A 21,615-nucleotide genomic window follows, 5' to 3' on the forward strand; every position below is an offset into this window, starting at 1 on the left:
CTGATTCAAGATCAAGTTTCTCTCTTGTTGAATCTAGCACACCCGCCTGTTCATTTGATTCTCAAAATGCTAGGCTCTATGGCGGCTGCCATTCAGTTGGTGCCTCTTGCCAGGTGGTTTGAGAGTTCACTAATAGACCCTGGCAGTCAGTGCTTCATTCTGTCTCAGCCCATGACAGTTGACAGGTATGCAGGAATCATCGTGTTTGATGGCTTCAGTCTCAGAACCTTATTCTAGGCAGCCCATTTTGTCCCCCCCCTTCCCCAAGGCCACAGTGACTTGTACGGCTCCCTGTTGGGGTGGGAGTGGGAGCCTTTTTCAGGGCAGGATGCTTCAAGGCATGTGGTCCCCTGTAGAGACCAAATTGCACATAAACATCCTGGCGATGGGTAGTCCCAACGTTGCAAGCCTTTCTGGAATGCCTCCCTCTGGGGACCATAGCAATTCAGAGAGACAAACTTGGTGGTTGTCTAGTACATCAACAAGCAAGGGAGAACATGGTCTTACCTTCTGTGCAGAGAGGCTGTGAGAGTGTGGAAATGGGCGGTATCTTCCAGGTGCTTTCTTCTTGTAACTCGTATACCCGGGAGTTCCAAAGTGCTAGCCGACAAACTAACAGGTCCGTCTCGAGTTCTCACGAGAGGTCCCTGAATCCATTGGCGGAAAGGCAAATCTTCAGCCATTGGAGTCAACCATGCTGTAACCTTATTGCTTCACCAGTCAACCACAAATTCAGAAATTACTTTGTCCTGATAACTCCCTTCAAGGGGGTCATCCAGGGACGCTCCTGTTCACAGTTGGCCCCCGGGTCTCCTCTGTGCTTACCCTGCTATTCCCCTAATACCCAAAGTCTTCCAGAAAGCTCCTTGCTTAAAGAGCTCTCTCTCATTCTTGTTGCCCCTTTCTGGTCTTGTCAGGTGTGGTTCTCCTTCCTAAGGTCTCATCTGCAGTATCCAATTTGGATACTAGATCCCATTCCGCATCTCATCTCCCATCCCTTGGAGCTTCCACTTCCCAATCTCTGGACTGTTCATCTAACTGCATAGTTTCTCCAGTTCCAGTAATCCTTTCACAGTCCAGGCTTCCTTCCCCGGTGAGGAGCATTATTTATTTTGGCTTCTCAAAAGCCTTCTACAAAGAAGGTGTAGTCCACTAAGTGGAAAATATTTTCCATTTGGGCCAGACAACGGAATGTAGATCTCTCTTCAGCCCCTGTGCCTGATATTTTGCTGCCTTTATCTTCTCTTTTTTCAGGATAGGGTGTTTTTCTACCATTAAGCTCCAGTTGGCTGCCATCTCTAATTTCCATGTTAATGATGATCCTACCTTTTCTCCCAAATTGGGCAAAGTCTTTCTGAAAGGAGTTTTTCTTAGACCTATTAAGGATCCATCACCGCCATGGGATTTAACTTTGGTGCTGAAATCTGACGCAAAAACATTTTGAACCTGCTAGTTCATGTGATACTAAATTCCTTTCCTGGAAGACTGCCTTTTTAGTAGCCATTACATCTGCCAAGAGGGTCTCAGAACTTCAAGCTCTGTGCATTAAAGCCCCCATTCATGGCCTTTCATAAGGATAGGGCATCTTAGAACAAATTCTTCCTGTCTCCCTAAAGTGGCCTCTGAAGCTAATCTCAGTCGATTAATCTACCATTTTTTTTCTCTAATTACTCTAATAAAGGAAAATATATTTTGCATTGTTTGGATGTCCACAGACAATTCAGTTTTTATTTAAAAAGGACTGAAGAGTTTAGAAAGTCAGACCAACTCTTTGTGGCTTGCTTCCAGAACAGAAAGGGCCAGACAGTTTCCAAAGTGAATATTTCCAGGTGGATTGCTAATTGTATTTCCTTCATTTAGGTTGGTCTGCATTTAGAACTATCCAGACCAATTAAGGCCCACTCTCCTAGGTTTGTTGCTATGTCATTGGCCTTTTTGGCCAGACTTTCCCTTGCTGAGATCTGTGCTGCTGTGACTTTGGCTAATCGACATACTTTCATTTTGTACTACAACTTGGACTTGGTGTCTAGGAACAGGGCTTCTTTTTGTTCCTCTGTGCTCCGGCACATCCTTCATTGAGACCACCCAGGGTTCATAGTAGCTGGAGACTCTTGACCCATCTGTGATGAATAATGAAACCGATATCGGATAGTCATATACTTAAAATAACTTGGCACCTGTGATCTCCAGTGTAATCATTCATCACACTCCTGTCCTCCTACCCCCCTTCTTTCTGGGTGATCTGGTGAGGCTGAAATGGGTTGCATATGTTGAAGTTTTTGACTTCTGTTGCAGATGTTTGTTTGTGTATCAACTAATTTAGCAAATTCGATCTGAGAGTTAGAAGGTAGCAAGGGATAATGGGAAGGGGAGGAGATTGAGCTCTGGATATGTCTGAGAAGTTGCTGGCTTGGATCCTAGAACCCTGTCTGATGAATAAATGACACTGGATAGCAGAGATGCCAAGTTATAAGTACATAACTCTCTTTATGAAAAATCTCACTTGGAACCTGTTCAAGCTCTGGAATTCATAGGAGCAGTTTTGGACACACAGATGATTGCAAGACTTACCACAATTCAGAGTGCTTATGATCAGATGCCAGACACAAATGTTACTTCTGAACAGGAGGATAGCCACCCATCATGTCTTACTTTAGGATCAATGGCAGCTGCTATATTCTTGGTACCGCTGGCAAGATTCCACGTGCGAATACTACAGTGTATTCTGGCAACTCAGTGGTCAAGTATCCGTCAACCGATGTCTTATCTGGTAATTATTACGGATACCTGCAGGACAGCTGGTGGATTTGTTCCGATGGGGTTACGCAAGGTCAACCCTTTCTTCCCCCTCAACTTCAGACACTTCCCAGATTGGAGGGGGCAGTATTCGGGGAAGACTGTTCAAGGCATCTGGTCTTCCGACAGGTCAATTTACACATAAACGTCCTAGAGATGAGGGCAGTGCTTCTAGCACTGGAGGCTTTTTAGGTTGCTCTTCCTGTGGGGGACAGTCAGTTTACACACAAACGTCCTAGAGATGAGGGCATTGCTTCTAGCGTTGGAGGCTTTTTAGGTTGCTCTTCCTGTGGGGGACAGTATGTAAACAAGCAAGGAGGAACTAGATCATACCCCCTGTGTCGACAAGCGCTCAGAGTATGGCAGTGGGCGATGTCATCCAACTGCTTTCTTATAGCAACACAAATCCCAGGAAAGTCCAGAATGATTGCAGACAGGTTAAGCGATCTATTCTTATGTCTCATGAGCGGTCCCTCAACCAGGAAGTAGTGGAGAAAATTTTCCGCAAATGGGGCCAACCCTGCTGCGACCTCTTTGCTGAACAACAAATGCCGCAACTGCTTTGCCCTGACCCCCCCCCCCAACCAGGGAGTCCTTGAGGGATACTCACTCATGATTGCCCTCCCGGTTGCCTGTATGCATTTCCCCCAACCCCCTTGATTTCCAAATTCCTCCAGAAAGCAAATGGGTTGAAGAGAACAGTAATCCTCTAATCCTCGTTGCTCCCTTCTGGCCTTGACAAATCTGGTTCCCCTTTCTTTGGCCTCGCCTTCTGGAACCTACTCCAGACTTTCTTTCACACCCAACAGGACTGATTCATCCCAATCTATCCAACCTCAAGCTCATTGCTTGGTTCCCCCAGTTCCATTTATAGCAAGACAACCTATCCTGTCCTCTCCTGTCTGTCATATTTTGATGTCATCCCATAAACAATCCATTCAAAAGCTGCATAAGAGCAAATGGAGAAGATTTGTAATTTGGTCGCGACAACGTGATTTAGACTCTTACACTGCTCCATTCATTTCATTGCAGAATTCTTAGTCCATCTTTTTGAAAGTGGGGCTACGGCCTCTACTATCAAAGTACAGTTGGCAGCTATCTCTGTTTTCTGTTTTTCACATTGGGGATAATGATTTGTCTGTAATCTCACACAAGCTTTGCAAAATCATCTTGAAGGGATTTTGTTGCTACGGCCACCACACAAAGATCTTTCCCCTCTTTGGGACCTTAATTTGGTGCTACATTTTGTTATTCACCCATCCTTTTGAACCTGCAGCATCATGTGACATTACATTTTTATTTCAGAAAACTATTTTCCTAGTAACACAGCAAAGCAGGCAAGTCCAAATACTCAGGAACACCAAAAAGTTCGTAAACGTATTTTAATAAAAACGTTTTCGCTCCTGACCAAAGCAAGAGCTTCTTCAGACAACAATAAAAAGGCGCCAGTTCACTTTTAAATGAACCAAACCGTGATGTCATATCCTTAACAACGGTCAAGTTAAAAACAATGGTTTACATTTTTCAAAGGTAATTTAATTTAAGGAAAATACCTTGGCAACATTACTCAATCTTACTTAAAGAGAATGGGTAACCAAGGCATTTCCACCAATTTAATGCCATATAAAATCCTAATAACTCATCAGAGGCATACATCTAAATACAAACCAGGCAGAAAATAAAAATAAAAATAAAACACACATTTTTACTTTTAGGTACCCAAAGGTTTAAAATAAGTGAAATAACTAAGCGTTTAACCCCATAAGGGTTTATCTAATGTACCCCAGGTGTATATTCTAAACACTTCCTATATATATACACTAAATGTCATGTACTCAAACAATTTAAGAATATATAGACATTAAACATAACAGGTTGGAAGAGGTTTAAATTGACCCTAAACAACCTTGTACCAAAATTTCCAACCAAAAACTATTTATATATTTAAATAGATGCCAAACATAGTAGGTTTAACTTTAAGTCTAGTCCGCAATACTAATTTCTGAGGTAACTTTTGTATTTTTGTATTTTAGAATCACAGAGATGTTGCACATTTCATTAAGACCAGGTGGAGAGAAAGCATTTAATAGTAGCTGCCATTCCAGTTCTTTCAATTCAAGTAGGGCGTTTGAGGGCCACCCTGACCCCAACCTTCACTCGTCAATCCCCATAAATGAAAAACTATGTCCCATATTCTCTAGGACATGTTTTGAAAGGGCGTTGTCCATTTTTTTATTTTTTATGGCATAATTATGTTGGTAAACACAGTCTCGCAATCTGCGGTCCGTTTTACCAACATAAAAAGCCGGGCAACAATTACAGAATGCAATATAGATTATTGATCTAGAATCACAAAAAGTCTTGTGTCTGATATAATATTTTTCACCTCTTATCATAAAGGAGTTCCCTGTTTTTATTAGTCTACACCAATTACAGAACCCACAGGGAAAGGTTCCAGTTTGTCTAGACAGGGTAGAACATAAATCTCCTGTTTGTAAAAATTCTTTCAAATTTTTACCCCTTTTAAAAACAAACCCAGGAGAGGCACCCAAAATTTCAAGAAGGTGGGCATTGTTTACAATAAACTCCCAGTTTTTCTTGACAATGCAACACATACTGTAAATGTGTTTATTGTGTGTGAGAACAAACCTACTCTTGAAGTCGAGGGGTGAAGGAATTAGACCCTGGTCAATAGTGTTTTGTTCCATCAAAAGGTGGTTCCCATCATTCGTATTTAATCCTATCTCTAATTCCACGGTCATTTCAGGATTGTACCGTGTAGAACTCTGTAATAATGATTGGTAAAACCCTGAAACCCTCTTAAAAGTGACCTCCTCAATTAGGTTATCTAAAAGTTCCAAAGGGTATCCTCTGTTTTGGAACATGTTTTTAAGAGTAACACACTCCTCTTCAAAGTCCATGAGGGTACTACACATACGTGTGGCTCTCACTAATTGGCCTTTGAAGATGGACTTTTTTTGTTTCCAAGGGTGGTTACTGGTAAAATGGAGAAACGCATTGCAATAGGTGTTTTTCCTAAAGATCTTAGAACGGAAACAGTTGTTTTCAACATCTTTGACAAGTTTAACATCTAAATACTCAATCTCACTAGTTGAGTAGTGGTGAGTAAATGTCAAAAAAGTGCATGATTCATTCATGTACTTCAATAAGGTGGTAACGGTATCCAAATTCCCTTCAATGAGGACGAATGCATCATCCAAGAACCGGGTATAAAATTTGGAAGCCTTTTTGAATAATAGATGTTCAAACAAACAGGTCTTTTCCCAATAGGCAACCACAAGGTTCGCCACACTACCTCCGCATGGCGAACCCATAGCTATACCCTTTTTCTGTAGATAATGTTGGTTATTGAAGATGAAAAAATTAGATGATAAAATGATCTCGAGGAGGGTGGTAACCACTTCAATCTCCTCTTTTGGTGCCCCTAAGTCTACCAACATAAGTTCCACCCATTCAACAGCTTCAAGGTGTGGTATGGACGTATATAAGTCCACCACGTCGATGGTTAAGAAGCTGTAGGAAGGGCTGAACGGAATATTGTTGATAGACTTTAAGGAGGACCACGAATCTTTGCAAATCTGAGGGAGTGCTTTAAGATATTTACTTATAATATGGTCAACCACCTTAGCACTTGGATGAGTAATACAACATCTCCCATCCACTAGGGCCCGCATGGGTGGGTCCTCCAAGTTTTTATGAATTTTGGGGATCCCAAACATAGTTGGGACCCTAGGGAAGGAGATGCTGATGAAGTTGAAGGTGTCAGTGTCGATCTTCCCTTCAATAAACAGATCTCTAAAATAACCATTAATTCTGTTATACTGACAAGTTGTCTCATTCAAAGAAGAACTTTCATACGCTGGAGAGTCTAAAATTTTAAGCATTTTTGAGATATAATCATTCTTATCCAGAATAACCAAGCCCCCACCCTTATCTGGCTTGATCACTCTAACAGGTAGGTTACCTAGATTTTTCAAACACGATCTCTGTTCCGGTGTAATATTACTGTTAGAGTCAAACCATCCAATATTCTTAAATAAATGTCTAAAATCCAGTTCGCAAGCATACTCAAAAGTTTGCAAAGTGGGGTGGAGGGGGGGGGTTAAAAACACTTAACAATTTGAAAGGGGGTTTTTGATTATTTACATCACCATTAAACAGTACTTTGAGGTTTAAACCCCGTACAAAACATTTAAGGTCCATGAGAAGTTTAGGTAAACTCATCCTTTGATCAGGGACAAACGATAGCCCGAACGCCAAAAGTTCAATCAGATCTTGTTCGATGTTAATATCGGAAAAATTGTAAACAAAAAAGTCACCTTTAATGTTAGACAAGATAACAGGTTTCCGAGATGGGAGGGCAACTTCAGGTATAGAGTTAGCCTCATTTAAACTTTGTTCGGGTTCTTCTGCCGTTGAAAGTTTTTCCGCCCTAAAAAAGGTTTTGTCTGACCTTTATAATTAGGGCGGTATCCCTGGTTGTTATAAAAAGTTTTAATTCTGTTACTTCTCCTTGGTTGGTGAGAAGATGGACCCTCGTCACCATCATCAAATTCGTATTCATTTTCATCCAAGGTGTTTAATGGGAGTGCTCCATCACTATTATTAAGGTCTTTATTATGATTTTCAACCTGGTGTTTAGGTCCAGTAGTATTTTTGGGCCCATTAAGGTTTTTAACCAAATTAGGGTAGGCAGTCTCTTTGATATAAGCTTGTCGATCTCTCACAAGTTTTTTATTTTTATTGGTTTTCAATTTAACAAGTAACCCATCAATGCTTTCAAAAATCCGATGGTAATCATATTTGTACCGCAGGAAGTTGACATCAGTTTTAATCAGTTCATTGAGGGTGTTGGTTTCTGTTAATAAGGCGTCAATTTGTTTATCATAGAATTTTACCATAACCTCTAACAGTTCCAACCCTTGTTTATTAAAGAGGTTGGAAAGTTCACCCATAAACAACGGGTCAAAAAATAGACTAGTAGGGGCAAAAGAGCTCCTTAAACCTTTTGGTACCAGTTTTTCTTTTAAGCACTGTTTAAAATATGAAACTTCTAATTGAAGTTTCTTTATTTTCAACATCTTTGCATCCAAGAGTTTTAAATTAGCAGCAATATTGCTATCAGTATTACCTGTTGTGTCCGATCCAGTAGTCGGCGAGTTTGTAGGACGTGGTGAGCCAAACACAAAGGCTTCAGTATTTTTCACCCATTGCCCAAAGGTGGGCTCGCCAATAAACTCCGGTCGGCCATTCAGAAGGGAAACGCTAGTATTCCCACCATTCGGTCCAATACTGTCAGTGTTCAGAGCATTTCCAGGAGCACCATGTCGATTGTTAGCGTGTTCCTGCCTCAGTAAATGAGGTAAACCAGTATCCACAGACAATCCATCAATGTTTAAGGTCTCAGAAACATTAGATGAGCGTGGTACCTGTCCTGGTTGTAGTGAGGTAAGCGAACCGCTCTCCAGTCTCGTGTTACTGCTACTCGGTTCCCCTAAGTTAGCGTTCAGTGTAACAGGCGCTCGGTTGGACTCCAAACTGTCCAACCGCGAATTAAGAAGGTCCAAGCGTTGTGACAATGTTAACAGCAAAGTCTCAAGATTATTTGAGTCACGTAAGGATGAAACATCTGTTTGCATAGTGTTCCCAGACTCAAAAAGCACAGGAGTTTTCGGGCTAGCCATGCTCCAAACAAACAAACTAGTAGCAGCCAACAAAAACGGAACAATGGTAAAACACAGCAAAGCAGGCAAGTCCAAATACTCAGGAACACCAAAAAGTTATAGCGTATTTTAATAGAAACGTTTTCGCTCCTGACCAAAGCAAGAGCTTCTTCAGACAACAATAAAAAGGCGCCAGTTCACTTTTAATTAAAACAAACCGTGATGTCATATCCTTGACAACGGTCAGGTTAAAAACAATGGTTTACATTTTACAAAAGTAATTTAATTTAAGGAAAATACCTTGGCAACATTACTCAATCTTACCTAAAAAGAATGGATAACCAAGGCATTTCCACCTAATTAATGCCATATAAAATCCTAATAACTCATCAGAGGCATACATCTAAATACAAACCAGGCGAAAGTTAAAAGTAAAACACACATTTTTGCTTTTAGGTACCCAAAGGTTTAAAACAAAATAAAATAACAAAGCGTTTAACCCCATAAGCGTTTATCTAATGTACCCCAGGTGTATATTCTAAACGCTTCCTATATATATACTGAATGTCATGTATTCAAACAATTTAAGAATATATAGAAATTAGACATAACAAGTTGAAAAAGGTTTAAAATAACCCTAAACAGCCTTGTACCAAAAGTTCCCAACCAAAAACTATTTATATATTTAAGTAGGTGCCAAGCATAGTAGGTTTAACCTTAGATCTAGTCGGCAATACTAATTTCTAAGGTAACTTTTGTATTTTAGAATCACAGAGATGTTGCACATTTCATTAAGACCAGGTGGAGAGAAAGCATTTAATAGTAGCTGCCATTCCAGTTCTTTCAAGTAGGAGCGTTTGAGGGCCACCCCTGACCCCAACCTTCACTACGTCAATCCCCATAAATGAAAAACTATGTCCCATATTCTCTAGAACTCCTTTATGATAAGAGGTGAAAAATATTATATCAGACACAAGACTTTTTGTGATTCTAGATCAATAATCTATATTGCATTCTGTAATTGTTGCCCGGCTTTTTATGTTGGTAAAACGGACCGCAGATTGCGAGACCGTGTTTACCAACATAATTATGCCATAAAAAATAAAAAAATGGACAACGCCCTTTCAAAACATGTCCTAGAGAATATGGGACATAGTTTTTCATTTATGGGGATTGACGTAGTGAAGGTTGGGGTCAGGGGTGGCCCTCAAACGCTCCTACTTGAATTGAAAGAACTGGAATGGCAGCTACTATTAAATGCTTTCTCTCCACCTGGTCTTAATGAAATGTGCAACATCTCTGTGATTCTAAAATACAAAAGTTACCTTAGAAATTAGTATTGCCGACTAGATCTAAGGTTAAACCTACTATGCTTGGCACCTACTTAAATATATAAATAGTTTTTGGTTGGGAACTTTTGGTACAAGGCTGTTTAGGGTTATTTTAAACCTTTTTCAACTTATGTCTAATTTCTATATATTCTTAAATTGTTTGAATACATGACATTCAGTATATATATAGGAAGCGTTTAGAATATACACCTGGGGTACATTAGATAAACGCTTATGGGGTTAAACGCTTTGTTATTTTATTTTGTTTTAAACCTTTGGGTACCTAAAAGCAAAAATGTGTGTTTTACTTTTAACTTTCGCCTGGTTTGTATTTAGATGTATGCCTCTGATGAGTTATTAGGATTTTATATGGCATTAATTAGGTGGAAATGCCTTGGTTATCCATTCTTTTTAGGTAAGATTGAGTAATGTTGCCAAGGTATTTTCCTTAAATTAAATTACTTTTGTAAAATGTAAACCATTGTTTTTAACCTGACCGTTGTCAAGGATATGACATCACGGTTTGTTTTAATTAAAAGTGAACTGGCGCCTTTTTATTGTTGTCTGAAGAAGCTCTTGCTTTGGTCAGGAGCGAAAACGTTTCTATTAAAATACGTTTACGAACTTTTTGGTGTTCCTGAGTATTTGGACTTGCCTGCTTTGCTGTGTTTTACCATTGTTCCGTTTTTGTTGGCTGCTACTATTTTCCTAGTAACAGTCACTTTGGCTAGAAGAGTATCAAAAATTCGGGCCTTATCCTCTTTGCCTCCAGTACTTGCTTTTTCATAAAGACAGGGTTTCCTTGTGTACCAGCCCTTCCTTTTTACCTAAAGTAGTTTCTGAGACTAATATCAGTCGAGCCATTAGTTTGCCAGTCTTCTTCCCCAACTTCACTAATAAAGGAGAATACGTACTGCATTTATTGGATGTTCATAGGCAATTACGCTTTTATGTACACCGGACAAAATAATTTAGAAAGGCAGATGAATCTATTTCTTTTTCCAGTCCCAGAAAGGGATAGCCAGTATCAAAGGTTTCTCTGGCACAGTGGTGATCTGATTGTATTAGTTATCTACCACAAAGTGTACACCTTCCTAAACTGGTTTTGGCTCCTACTACCCAGAGCAATGGCACTTCAGCAGTTTTTCAGAGCAATGCATCTGTAGATGAAATTTGTGCAGCACCATACATTTGTCATTCGTTACAAATTGGATTTGGTCTCCAGGAGAAGAGCCTCGTTTGGTTAGATGGTTCTCAGGAATAAGAGTCCACCTAGGATGACGGTAGCTGGGGACTCTGTCCCATGTGGGAGAACAAAATGAAAAATTGACAATATCAAATTGAGTTATGTACTTAACTGTAATGTTCCATCATTTCTCTTCAAACTCCCTCCCCCCAAGACCCCAGCCTTGATTTCCTGGTAGAGCAGGAAGCATAATTTATGCCACCTTTTTCTTCTCCATACTCCAAAAATAGTCTCCTTATGCAATCCTTTCACATACAAGTTTTCTTTATACCCGTCTTTCCTGGAGATAATGGTAGCAAATAAGATCTGAGGTAATAGGGAGAGATGCATTATGGATAAGGGGTGGTATCCAAGAGCTTTTTGGTTGCCATGAGCTTTGTAATGTCTGAGTTGGATTCGACTGTTCGGATCCGAACCCATATGTGAGGAGAAATGAAAAATCAGATGGAACATTGTGGTGCATAACTTTTTTTTCTTTTGAATACATCTCTGTTGCAGTGTTGCAACCCTCTTTTATCTTGCTCATCTTTTCTTGAATTTCTGGAGACAATTATTTGGCTAGGATGGGGTTATGTTTCCTTGTCCTTACTTTATCCTAGCACATAAATATCCAGTTTGGCAACCTGATTCAGTGCTTACTTTTCAGCCACCCATACTTAGAGACACAAAAGCTCTCAATTTTGGTGCCTGTACATCTGGAGTTATACCAGCATGCCCCCGAGCTCTCACAGGTTTCCAGGAGCTTTCTTAAATTGACTGGGCATCTGATCCCTGGCACGATGTGTCCCAGAGATCCATATGCTACTGCCAACAGCAATCTATTCAAGCATCTACTCTATTCCGTCTTGTTGTCCCTCTCCATTCATCTCAATGTCCGACCACTGTCAAATTGTCACCTTCCTTTCTGGATGGACATGGCAGATCTAAAACTACAGTCTTTTTCTATATTACTGTCTCCAGTGCATTGGTGTCCTGTAAAAGGCAGGCTCTGAGACATAAATGGGGCCGTACTGCATTATGGGAGATGGGGGAAGCTTGAGCACTGGAAATGCTTCTTGGTGAAAAGGTTTGCTGACTCTGATTCATCATGAGTGAGGAGCGGATACCCCAACAATTGAGATGGATAGAGTGACAGATCTGTCTTTGTAAGTTGAAAACATTTGATTAGAGATGGAGGAACCCAAACTGTTGCTTGTCTCTACAGCCCTTCCAGATGTGGAGTCATTCAAGTCCATGTCACTAAACCCAAACTCCCTCACCCCCCCCCCAAAAAAATCTGGAAAGAAATTACCGGAGGAGTTGAAGTATCTCTGCAAGAACCCTGTAGTACAGCTGATGCTGTTTTTGGAAGAACCTGAAGGGTCCGTGTTGGAGCTGAACATTTATATCTTGCCAGATGGCAAAGCATAGTTCTGGATATATTTATATGTTTAGTAAAAAGATGTGTACTTCTCAGATGCTTGTATGGAAGTACCATGGAGAAGTCCAAGAACAAGTTGAAGATTTGATCATCTGATTCTGCACTTTCTGGACGAGTAACCTAAGGGAAAATTTCCCAGAATTACCCAGACAGCACTTAAAATGTGAGAGAACAAACAGTAACATGCAAGTACACTGCATTGGATGCCTGCAGTATGGCAGTGGCTTCTGGGACAGTACTAAGACCCACTTGATAGGCCGCAAAATTTACCAGAGGACAAATGGTCAGATCCTCCCTTTCAGGTAATTTTCAAAACAAGAAAAGGGAGCAAAATGATTGTAATATTTAAAAATTTTTTTATTCCCCATATTCAAAAATGCAGTAGGATCTGTTTTAATAAAGCCTTAGCAGATGTTCTTCATTCATTGTCAGTTGTTAACAATTACTAAGTCCGCTGTGTCAGAACAGTAAATGCTTCAGTATATGGCTACGGCACGTTGTGAAAAAAGTTAGACTGACATTCGGCGTTGTTGTTGGATAAAGCTGTGACCCGGCGTTGTATCCTCAGTCTTTTTGCGCATGTAGACGCGTTGAGTTATTTGTGTTTGCAGGTTGGCGTTCTATAAAATGCAGTAGGATGCTCCGGCCTTGGGAATAAAGAAAAATTTCGTGAGGACAAAACCTCAAAGCCTAGGTGATGCCGCTTAGCGGATGTCACCTTTAGATAAAGGTATTTCTTGTGGGAGTTTTGCAGCTCATGGGGAGGACCATAGAGTCTTCTTATTTACTTTTGGGAGGGGATTCAGGCTGGGAGGAGATCCAGGCTTAGGCTTAGGATTGCTCGCGCACTATTAAGAAGGTTAGACCTTGCTTTTCACTCCCTTGAGAGCGTTATCCTTCTCCCCTTCAGGTGGAAGCTCCGCTTCGGTGGGGGATCTTGTATAACTTCAAAGTCTTTAAAAGCCTAAGGTGGAGAACCTTGCGAGAGTAACAGGCGGTTTAGAGGATTTCCAGTAGAGGCGGATGATAAGCCAGGTGTTTCCTTGGACCTGAGTAGGAGTTTTGAGGGGTTACAGGATGCTTTGATTCCGGAAGTAGGCGGAAGTGGAGGGGCTTCTCAGAGAATTTCACTTCCCTTTTCTGAGTCTTCCTATTCCCTTCAGAGGGATTCAGCTTCCATCCTCATTCTCTTTGCTTTCCAGGCGAGTTTGTTTCAGTGGGGAAGGAGCATTTTTACTTGGAAGGAGAAAGCCTAAGAGACATATGAATAAAATGGCAGCACAGATTTTACCCTATACCTCCTGTTTTGACATGCCCCTCTGTTTTACTTTCCTCCCTGCATCAGTGAGTTTGAGAGTTTGAGTTAAACTCGGATAGGTTGGAGTCTTACATTGAAGACTTGGATAGATTCTTTAAGAGTCCTGGGGCAGACCGTTTAAGATTCTGTATTAGGCAAAGGTGCTTGTGAGGGCCTCAGTTAAAGGGAATCTCTGCCTTCCATGATAAAATCCTTTTAAGGAAAAACTGGAAAGGAAGGGTGATTCCAGGAAGAGCAGGAATTCTTTAATTTACCCCAGGTTGAATGGTTGAAAATATCTGAATTGTCTTCTAAAATGGAGTTGTTTTTGCAGAATGTTCTGCATCAGTTGGCTGTGTGTGAATCAGTGGAACGGATAGAGTTGGTACAGAGTGTGGATGTTACTGGTTAAGTATCTTTTTGAGTCCCTGCAGCATCATTCCCTACAATGGTTTTTTTCCTAAGCAGTGAAGCCTAGTGGTTCTTTGGCTACCTGCAGAACCTAGCTAGGCAGAGAACTTGGCTCTGGATGTTGGATGAAAACTTAGCTATTCTTCTTCACTTTTGCCCTTGAGGGCGTTGGTGTTTTATTTCACATGTGGAAATATCCGTTTTCTTATGCACTTGGTTAGCAAGTCTGTAGTGGATAAGAAGGCGGAAGGTATTGAAAGTAAGAGTTGCAGGATTTAGTTCTTTTGTGCCTGACAAGTGGGTAAACATTCCTGATAATGTGGTTAGGATGGGGGAGCTCAAAGGTCCAGTAGGGCTGCCACTGGTTCTGTTCTAGACCTTTCAACTTCCTTTGAGGGAGAGGGCAAGGGTCCTTCACCTCAGAAGTCCAATGTCCTGGATGCTCAGCTACAGTCTGTAAGCAGACCCAATGAAGCCTGTTTCAGCAGCTTTCTCTTTCTAGGAGGACTTGTTTCTTTGGGAAAAACTGTTAAGAAAAGGATATCATTTTAATTCGAGGAAGTTTTTATTTCCACTTATGCTTTTATATACACTTCACTTTTTCAACATTCCCCACCTACAAGTTCCAAGGGCTCCACAAGCAAATTTCTCAGTTACTGCTTTTAGACCTGGGAGCAAGACCAAACCACTCAGAACTTCTGCCTAGCCAGCGGTTCCTCCTTTAAATAGGGATTCCTTTTCAGCTGCCAGTACCTTCTGGCGGGATTTATCACCTCTAGGGGGCGGAGTGGATTTTCCCAAGAAAGTTTCTTATTACCCAAGTTAAAATGGGTTCTGGATATCAGGATGCACGGTTAAACTTTTATTTCCAAGGATCACTACCTTCAAACTAGATCCGGAAGGAAGCCTACAGAAGTCTGCATTTTACAGCCAAATTTTTCAAGTACTCCAAACATTGCCATTCTTCGGGCTAGTCTTCAGATCAGTTCCTTGGATTTTATTCTCGTATCTGATAGAGTACCAAGAGAAAAAAAAGCGTGGAACCAATTTTGCTAGAATCTCATTGCCTGACTTCTGGCTTAAGATGCCTCCCTGGTTCAAAAAGAATTTGGAAAAACAGTCATTACAGTCTGCTGGATGCCGGATCACTGGCGTGAGCGATTAAGATCAGTCCAGTCTAGTACCCTCTGTGCCTATAGTCTTTCTCAAGAGAAGCTATCTGCATTTTGACTGTGGCCTCTTATCCCGGACAAAAAAAAGAATCTTTTTGAAACATCTACAACATGGTCTTATCAGTCCAGGTTCTGGCTCAGTGATTTCTTACTTCAGGCTAAAAGGACAGCAAATTCATCCCACTTGTAGATGGTTCCTGGCTGGCTTAAAGCTGGGAAAAGCCACAAAAACCACAGCATTTGAATCTATGGACACAGCACTGCCAAGATTGGAAAGAACACCTTGTGAATAAAATAAATTCAGTCTGAAGTACTCTCTCCAAGACATGTGCTTTCTGGGTGTGCTCAGAAATACAACTGTACAAGCCAGAACGCTGTGAGAAGATGAGAATCTTCTTGTTACTTCCATCAACTATTGGGGTTCGAAGTCGAATGGTGAAAGGACAGTCAGGAAGTGGCCTGCCAGACTGGTTGCTTGTATTCTGGTGACAGCCAATGCATTAATGCATGAAGGGAAGTTACTGGCTTCCAGGCAGGTGTTATTTTCACAGCACAAGGATCAGTTCACTGTCAGACAACAACACTGTCATGGTACATCAACAAATATTGTGGTGGGCTCAGGATCCATACTTAGCCAGCAAGGCTTTTAACTAACCGGCCAACTCTCAAGATTGCTTTTCTACAGACAGAGCCAGCAGATGACTACAGCAGCTCATAGCAATGGATATGAAGGTCAAGAGTGATGAAATGCAGACTGGAATGTTGACCTAGCTGTATTTCAATGATGTTACAAGTCCACAGCTTCTCCAGACATTTCAGGAGCTGCTTCTTCCAGGTGTTGACCACCAACAGACAACACAACAAAGTGGATGGTATCATCACAAACAAAAGGGAACTTCTTCTTTTACCCATTGAAAAGGGTCTTGTGTATTTTATTTCCTCTTGCCTCTAGCTTGCAGACAAGACAAGCCCTAGACATTTTACTGAGAACTCCTTGAGATGTTTTAATTTGGCAAATTGCAGCCTGGGTACTGTGGAAACTGCCCATTCATGTCCTTAGAAAGTTGACAGTGTCCTGGGATTCACATCATAGATCTTGTCTGCTCTCTGTCAAAGAACCATGTGCCTCTTCACTCAAGCAAAACTCATCTTCACACAGCTTGGAGAGTGGAGTCTTTGGAAGCTCTTTCAGTTGAAACTTCATGTGTATGGTTTCAAGATATACATACAAGAAAAGGTGCTACAAAAGAAAGGAAGAGAAGAGCCATTTTGATTTTTTTAATGGCTCAATTTTGGCTTTGGAGAGCCTGGAACCCATTTGGCTCTTCTCTTCAAAATCTTTCATGGCCTTTACCCTTGGGTTTTTCTCTGGACAAAAGATTTTCTCATGCTAGCAATTTCAAGCTTCATGATTTCATTGCGCATTGTGGCACCCGCTTTGCTTCCCCAATCCTCAAGGGGCAAGGGTGCTGACCCCCGGAATATAAGACAGAGCCCGCCTTGGCTCTCCATTTTGTGTTGGACATTTGTGTTGGAGAAACAATTTGGGAATGGCTTTGAGCCTGCAGCTACACAAAGAATGTGGTATACTGCTTTTGCTGGCACCAGGCCTTTTCAACTGCAGATGTTCAGTGATTAGTTACGGGCCCTATGGGTGACCTTTACTTTTTTTACTGGATAGGGTTTCATTACAGGCTTATAATTCTTCCTATTGCCTAAAGTGGTTTCTAGTGTGTTGGAAACAATCACTATTCAGGGTACTTTACTTTTTGCAACGGACCCAAAAAAGGAAAAGATTTTGCACACACTTTAGATGTACACACAAATGCGTTAATATTTGATTATTTGTTAATTGTTTAGGCAGATCTCAGCAGTTGTTGCAGTTTTGCTTTTTTTTCTCAGGGCAGGCCTGTGTCAAAACTCAAACAAACTCTAGGTGGATTGGGTTTGTTTTTGCATTTTGTTGTTATTCCCCAATCAAGCAAGGAGATTCCAAAGCTGGGATTAGGCCTCATTCAGGGGGGCTACCACAACAGCTTTTAAGTTTTTGGTGGCTAAGGATTGGGTTTCTGCAGCTACTTTTGTTCAGGAGTTCAGTGCATACTTTCTCTACATTACCTCCTTCCTCTCTCTACTCCTATCTAGGGGCCAGGTTTATGCACTGTATTTTATTATCATTATGCTTCATATGATTTGCCAGCCTCCCTTTCGCCTCTGCTTTCTTTGGGATGGGGAGTTACCCAATAGTTAGGACTGCAGCAATGTGGAATGAAAGAACATAGTACAGTTTGTACCTACCATAAATGTAGATGTTAGAGGACATTGCAGTCTATCTCCTCCTTCCCTCCTCTGTGTTTAGGGGTGGTTGTGTAGGTGAGGAGGTAGGTTATATTCTGCTAATTTTGTATATTTATTATATATATATATTTACAGATATGCGAATAGTTTGGTTTTGTTTTTATCTTTGGCCTTATCTTTTCTTTCTGTCTTCTGAGAGCAAGGAAAGAAAAAAGACGAGGGATGGCGTCGGTCATGGAGTACCCTGGCCTGGCTGATGTGAGTCTTCATCAGCCGCCCTGACCAACGTCAATATATACTTTGTATTGGACGACTGGACAGCGGACTACCCAATAGTTAGGACTGCAGCAATGTGGATCCTCGAACATCTACATTTATGGTAGGTACAAAACTGTACTTTTTATCGAAAACAGGAGCGAGCCTTTGAAAAGAAACTGGCCTTGGGCAGCAAGACTGACTTTATACGCACAAGCTTCGTTCCAGCTGACATCTGACCAGTGGATAAGAACCATTAATGTTTTTATATGGGTTAGTGTTGCAACAGTATTCACTGTGTACAGGATTTTACATCAGGTGGTGTCCAGTCAGCTGACTCAACTCCTGTAGCTGTACAGCATGGAGTGGTGGCTACTCCTGTTAGTAACACATGCATGTCCCTGTTAAAAAGGGCAGTCGGTCTAAGCCATCTTTAGTTCCATTTTGTTGCAAGCTTATTGTATATCTCAGCAGAAATATGTGGATGCCCAATCTGGTTCCATCTCCAGATAGTTCTTCACAGAGCTAAGTACCCTATTATTGCCAAACTGTAAAATCTTTACCTTTTTGGTTATTTGCACAAGTTGAAGTAATATCTACAAATTATAGTATTGTATTTCAGTTTTGTACTTATGTAATTGACAGTCTAATTTTAGTCACAATTTTGAAACTTTACACTAACTGAAAGTGTTAACTGAAGGTCCTGTAGGTACAGTTAGTTCCTCAGCCCTAATTTTTGAGTGACCTTGAGCAAATCCCTTAACCAGACTTTGCTTCCAGGTCGCCCCTGAAAAAAGGGACTCTTGTTCAGTGGGCTTGCCTTTAACAAATGAGTATTTGCTGTTTATATGCAAAGAATACCTGTAACATGTACACAAGGTTATGCAAACAGTTTGTCTCTAGTTCAGGTAGAGCAAGTATAAATAAACTTTGACCAGATGAATGTATATTTTTAAAGAGATGGCTGTTGCATTTTTTAATTTTTCCTTTTTCAAACAGTTGTGTTCCTGAAGTCGATAGTTGACATTTTTTTAGTTCTGATCTTTCTTCACCTCAATTTTTTTGATTATCACAAACTGTAATAGTTGAGTAAATTCTTTGAATACTATCCTGATGAGCAGCAACCTGTAATAAACCCTTATAAAGGGTAAAGGTGGATTGCTGTTTATTTTTGCCAATCATGTTTTAGAAATTTTCTTGCAAGGAGTGCAAATGTGTAGGAAGTGTACCTTCCACTTGACTTACTTTTTATGTGGACTGTGATATGAAAACTGATCTGTGCTGCTGTTTGTGTCTCTCTAGCAGCATTCACTAGTCCACACCACCTTTAATTGTGAGTGCCATTGACCATGCTACCGGTCAGTGCTGTAAGGCTCAAGCTGGTTGGGTGCTGAGGGAAATGTTTTTACCTTAAAGTGATTAGACAGGGAAGATGTTGAAAAGGCTGCTATTCAGATGAGCTCATCAGAGTAGTTGTCAGTTATCCTTTCACCCTGCATTTTATACTTTTTCTTTTGTGGAAAAAAATTTTTATATAGTTTGTTTGCTTTCTGTTTCCCACTAATCTAGAGTAAGATCACTGAGGAACTGGAGTCTGTCCCCCAGTACTCAGTAGATGAAAGAAGTAGGAGATGCTCATGAATGCATGGAATGACATCCTATCACAGGATACACACTCAATACATTCAGACCTGTGTGCACACCCATTTTCAGTTTAGAGGGAGTACCTGTTCACCTGTGTCACATCTTTGGGTTGTGGGAGAGAACCAGACTACCTGTTGAAAACCCGTGCAGGGAGGGTACGCAGTTTCCACACAGAAGATAGAGAGCTGAACCAGAGGGTACAAGGCAGTAGTGCTAACCACTGTGCAGAGTGCTTTTTGAATCCATAATGGAGGAGGAAGCTTTTTTTTTTTTTTTTTAATGGCGTGCTTAAATGGTTCTGTTTTTCTAAAAGAATATTTGGTTACTGTAGAAATAAACTTAAGTGTTGTAGAATTCGGACAACTTTTTAGATAACAGCAGTTAGTGCATGTTTTGCATAAAGAAGTGTTCACATGATGTAATTTAACTTGGTGAGCAGCATAGTCTTTGTCTTGACATCCACCCCCCCCCCCATACAGGTAGTGTCCGTGTAGTTCGAGGTGAAGGAATGCCACAGTATCGTAATCCATTTGAAAAGGGTGACCTCTTTATTAAGTTTGACGTGCAGTTCCCTGACAGCAATTGGATAAGCCCAGAGAAACTTACAGTAAGTAGTCATAAAATGGTTGCTTTATTTTTGACTCCATATTCATATTGCACTTCAATTTTTTTGTAGTTCTGTTCATGTAAATGCATATTTTTTAATTCAACAGATTAGTAGACTACATTGAAAACCTTTTCCTGAATAAAATTGTCCCTTAAGTCGTGGCACTTGACTCATTTATAATTAGTGGACAAAACTGTCCAGCATGTCCTGAAATTATGAAATATTTTTCTCCTGTTATAATTATTTTCCCATGCCTCCTCTATTTTTGAACAGGTTGTACTTTTCTTTCCATTAAGACTGGAGAATAGTCGTGTACATTGTTTCCTTTTTTCCCTCGTTGTGAGCTATTTCACTGTCTGCTTCTGAAGTAGGGTATAAACTTTGGGAGTGGTAATGGCTGTTGTGCAGTAGGTGATCAGTACATTTTATAGTAGAAACATTTATAAGAGAAAAATGTGTTCACTTCCAGTAGCAATTATTTTCTGTCCTGTAATGTGTAATGTCCTTTTGTTCATATATTGCAGTATTCATAAGATGAGGAAGTCCACTGCTGGCTGACTCATATGTCTGGCCAGTATACAGAAGTCTAAAGCTACTGTAGGGTGCACACAACATCACACACAGCTCTAGTCCTAAGTCAGTCATAAAGTGACATCTGTTATAAAGCGGGCGTTAGCACTCGCCTATCCTTAGAACTTTTCTGACTCCAGTCAGAACATCTTCTCCAGTCATTTGCTTATCATAGAAAATTCAGTTTCTGATCCAGATAAGTGCCCCATTAGGGTTTTTTTCTCATTGTTTTATGTGCTACTGTTGTAGTTGAGGTTACAGATCAGCTAGGTAGGCAAATTCCACATGAAAATTTCCGCAATCTTTGTCTTGCCTAGGTCCTAACCATGACCATACCTCTTATTCGATTTGCAAAGTTTTCATCCCCAAGACCCTATGCAGTCATCTAGCTTCCCTCAGTCTCTACTTGGAGAACCAGTGCCTTAAGCACACACTATATGGAAGGTATGTCAGGCCTGGTGAGTCAGTAATTAAGAAGTCCAAGAAATCTAGGCCTGACATGCCTGCTGCTTCTCCAATTCCAGACATCTCTCGTGAGGCTGATGTTGGCCGGGAGACTGTTTCTGAGTCAGTAGGTGATTTTTCCATGGGTACAATGGGGGAGGCCGTGAAGGATCCTACTAGCACTTCCTCGGGGGATATGCAGGCATCCATCACGGATGTAGGAGGGGGAAGCCCAGGCTGTGTTACTGAAGACCTGTGTAACATTCCTCAAGTCATTGTTCACGAAGATGTCCCGAGCAATATTTTAGAGTGCAGGTCGACATCGGATCCCTTGTCGTTCCACCACATGGATGTCCCACAGAAGAAGCAGCAGAAAACTAAGCACACTTCTCCTGTTTCCCAAGAACAACCTGCGGATTGGCAAGTCTTTTCTTAGGGTC

General features: G+C 40.9%; 1 protein-coding gene across 1 annotated transcript in view; it reads left to right on the plus strand.

The window, feature by feature from the left end:
* Positions 1 to 21,615, plus strand: part of DNAJA2 (DnaJ heat shock protein family (Hsp40) member A2) — a gene marked incomplete in the record, with an annotated part of 1,055,602 nt that overhangs the window by 803,461 nt on the left and 230,526 nt on the right. Inside the window, 1 exon segment of the mRNA XM_044081956.1 lies at positions 20,034 to 20,161. Coding sequence (XP_043937891.1) covers positions 20,034 to 20,161 — 128 coding nt within the window.

Source organism: Protopterus annectens, chromosome 8.part1, assembly GCF_019279795.1.
Source record: "Protopterus annectens isolate FY-2018-M chromosome 8.part1, PAN1.0, whole genome shotgun sequence".
Taxonomy (NCBI): Eukaryota; Metazoa; Chordata; order Ceratodontiformes; family Protopteridae; genus Protopterus; species Protopterus annectens.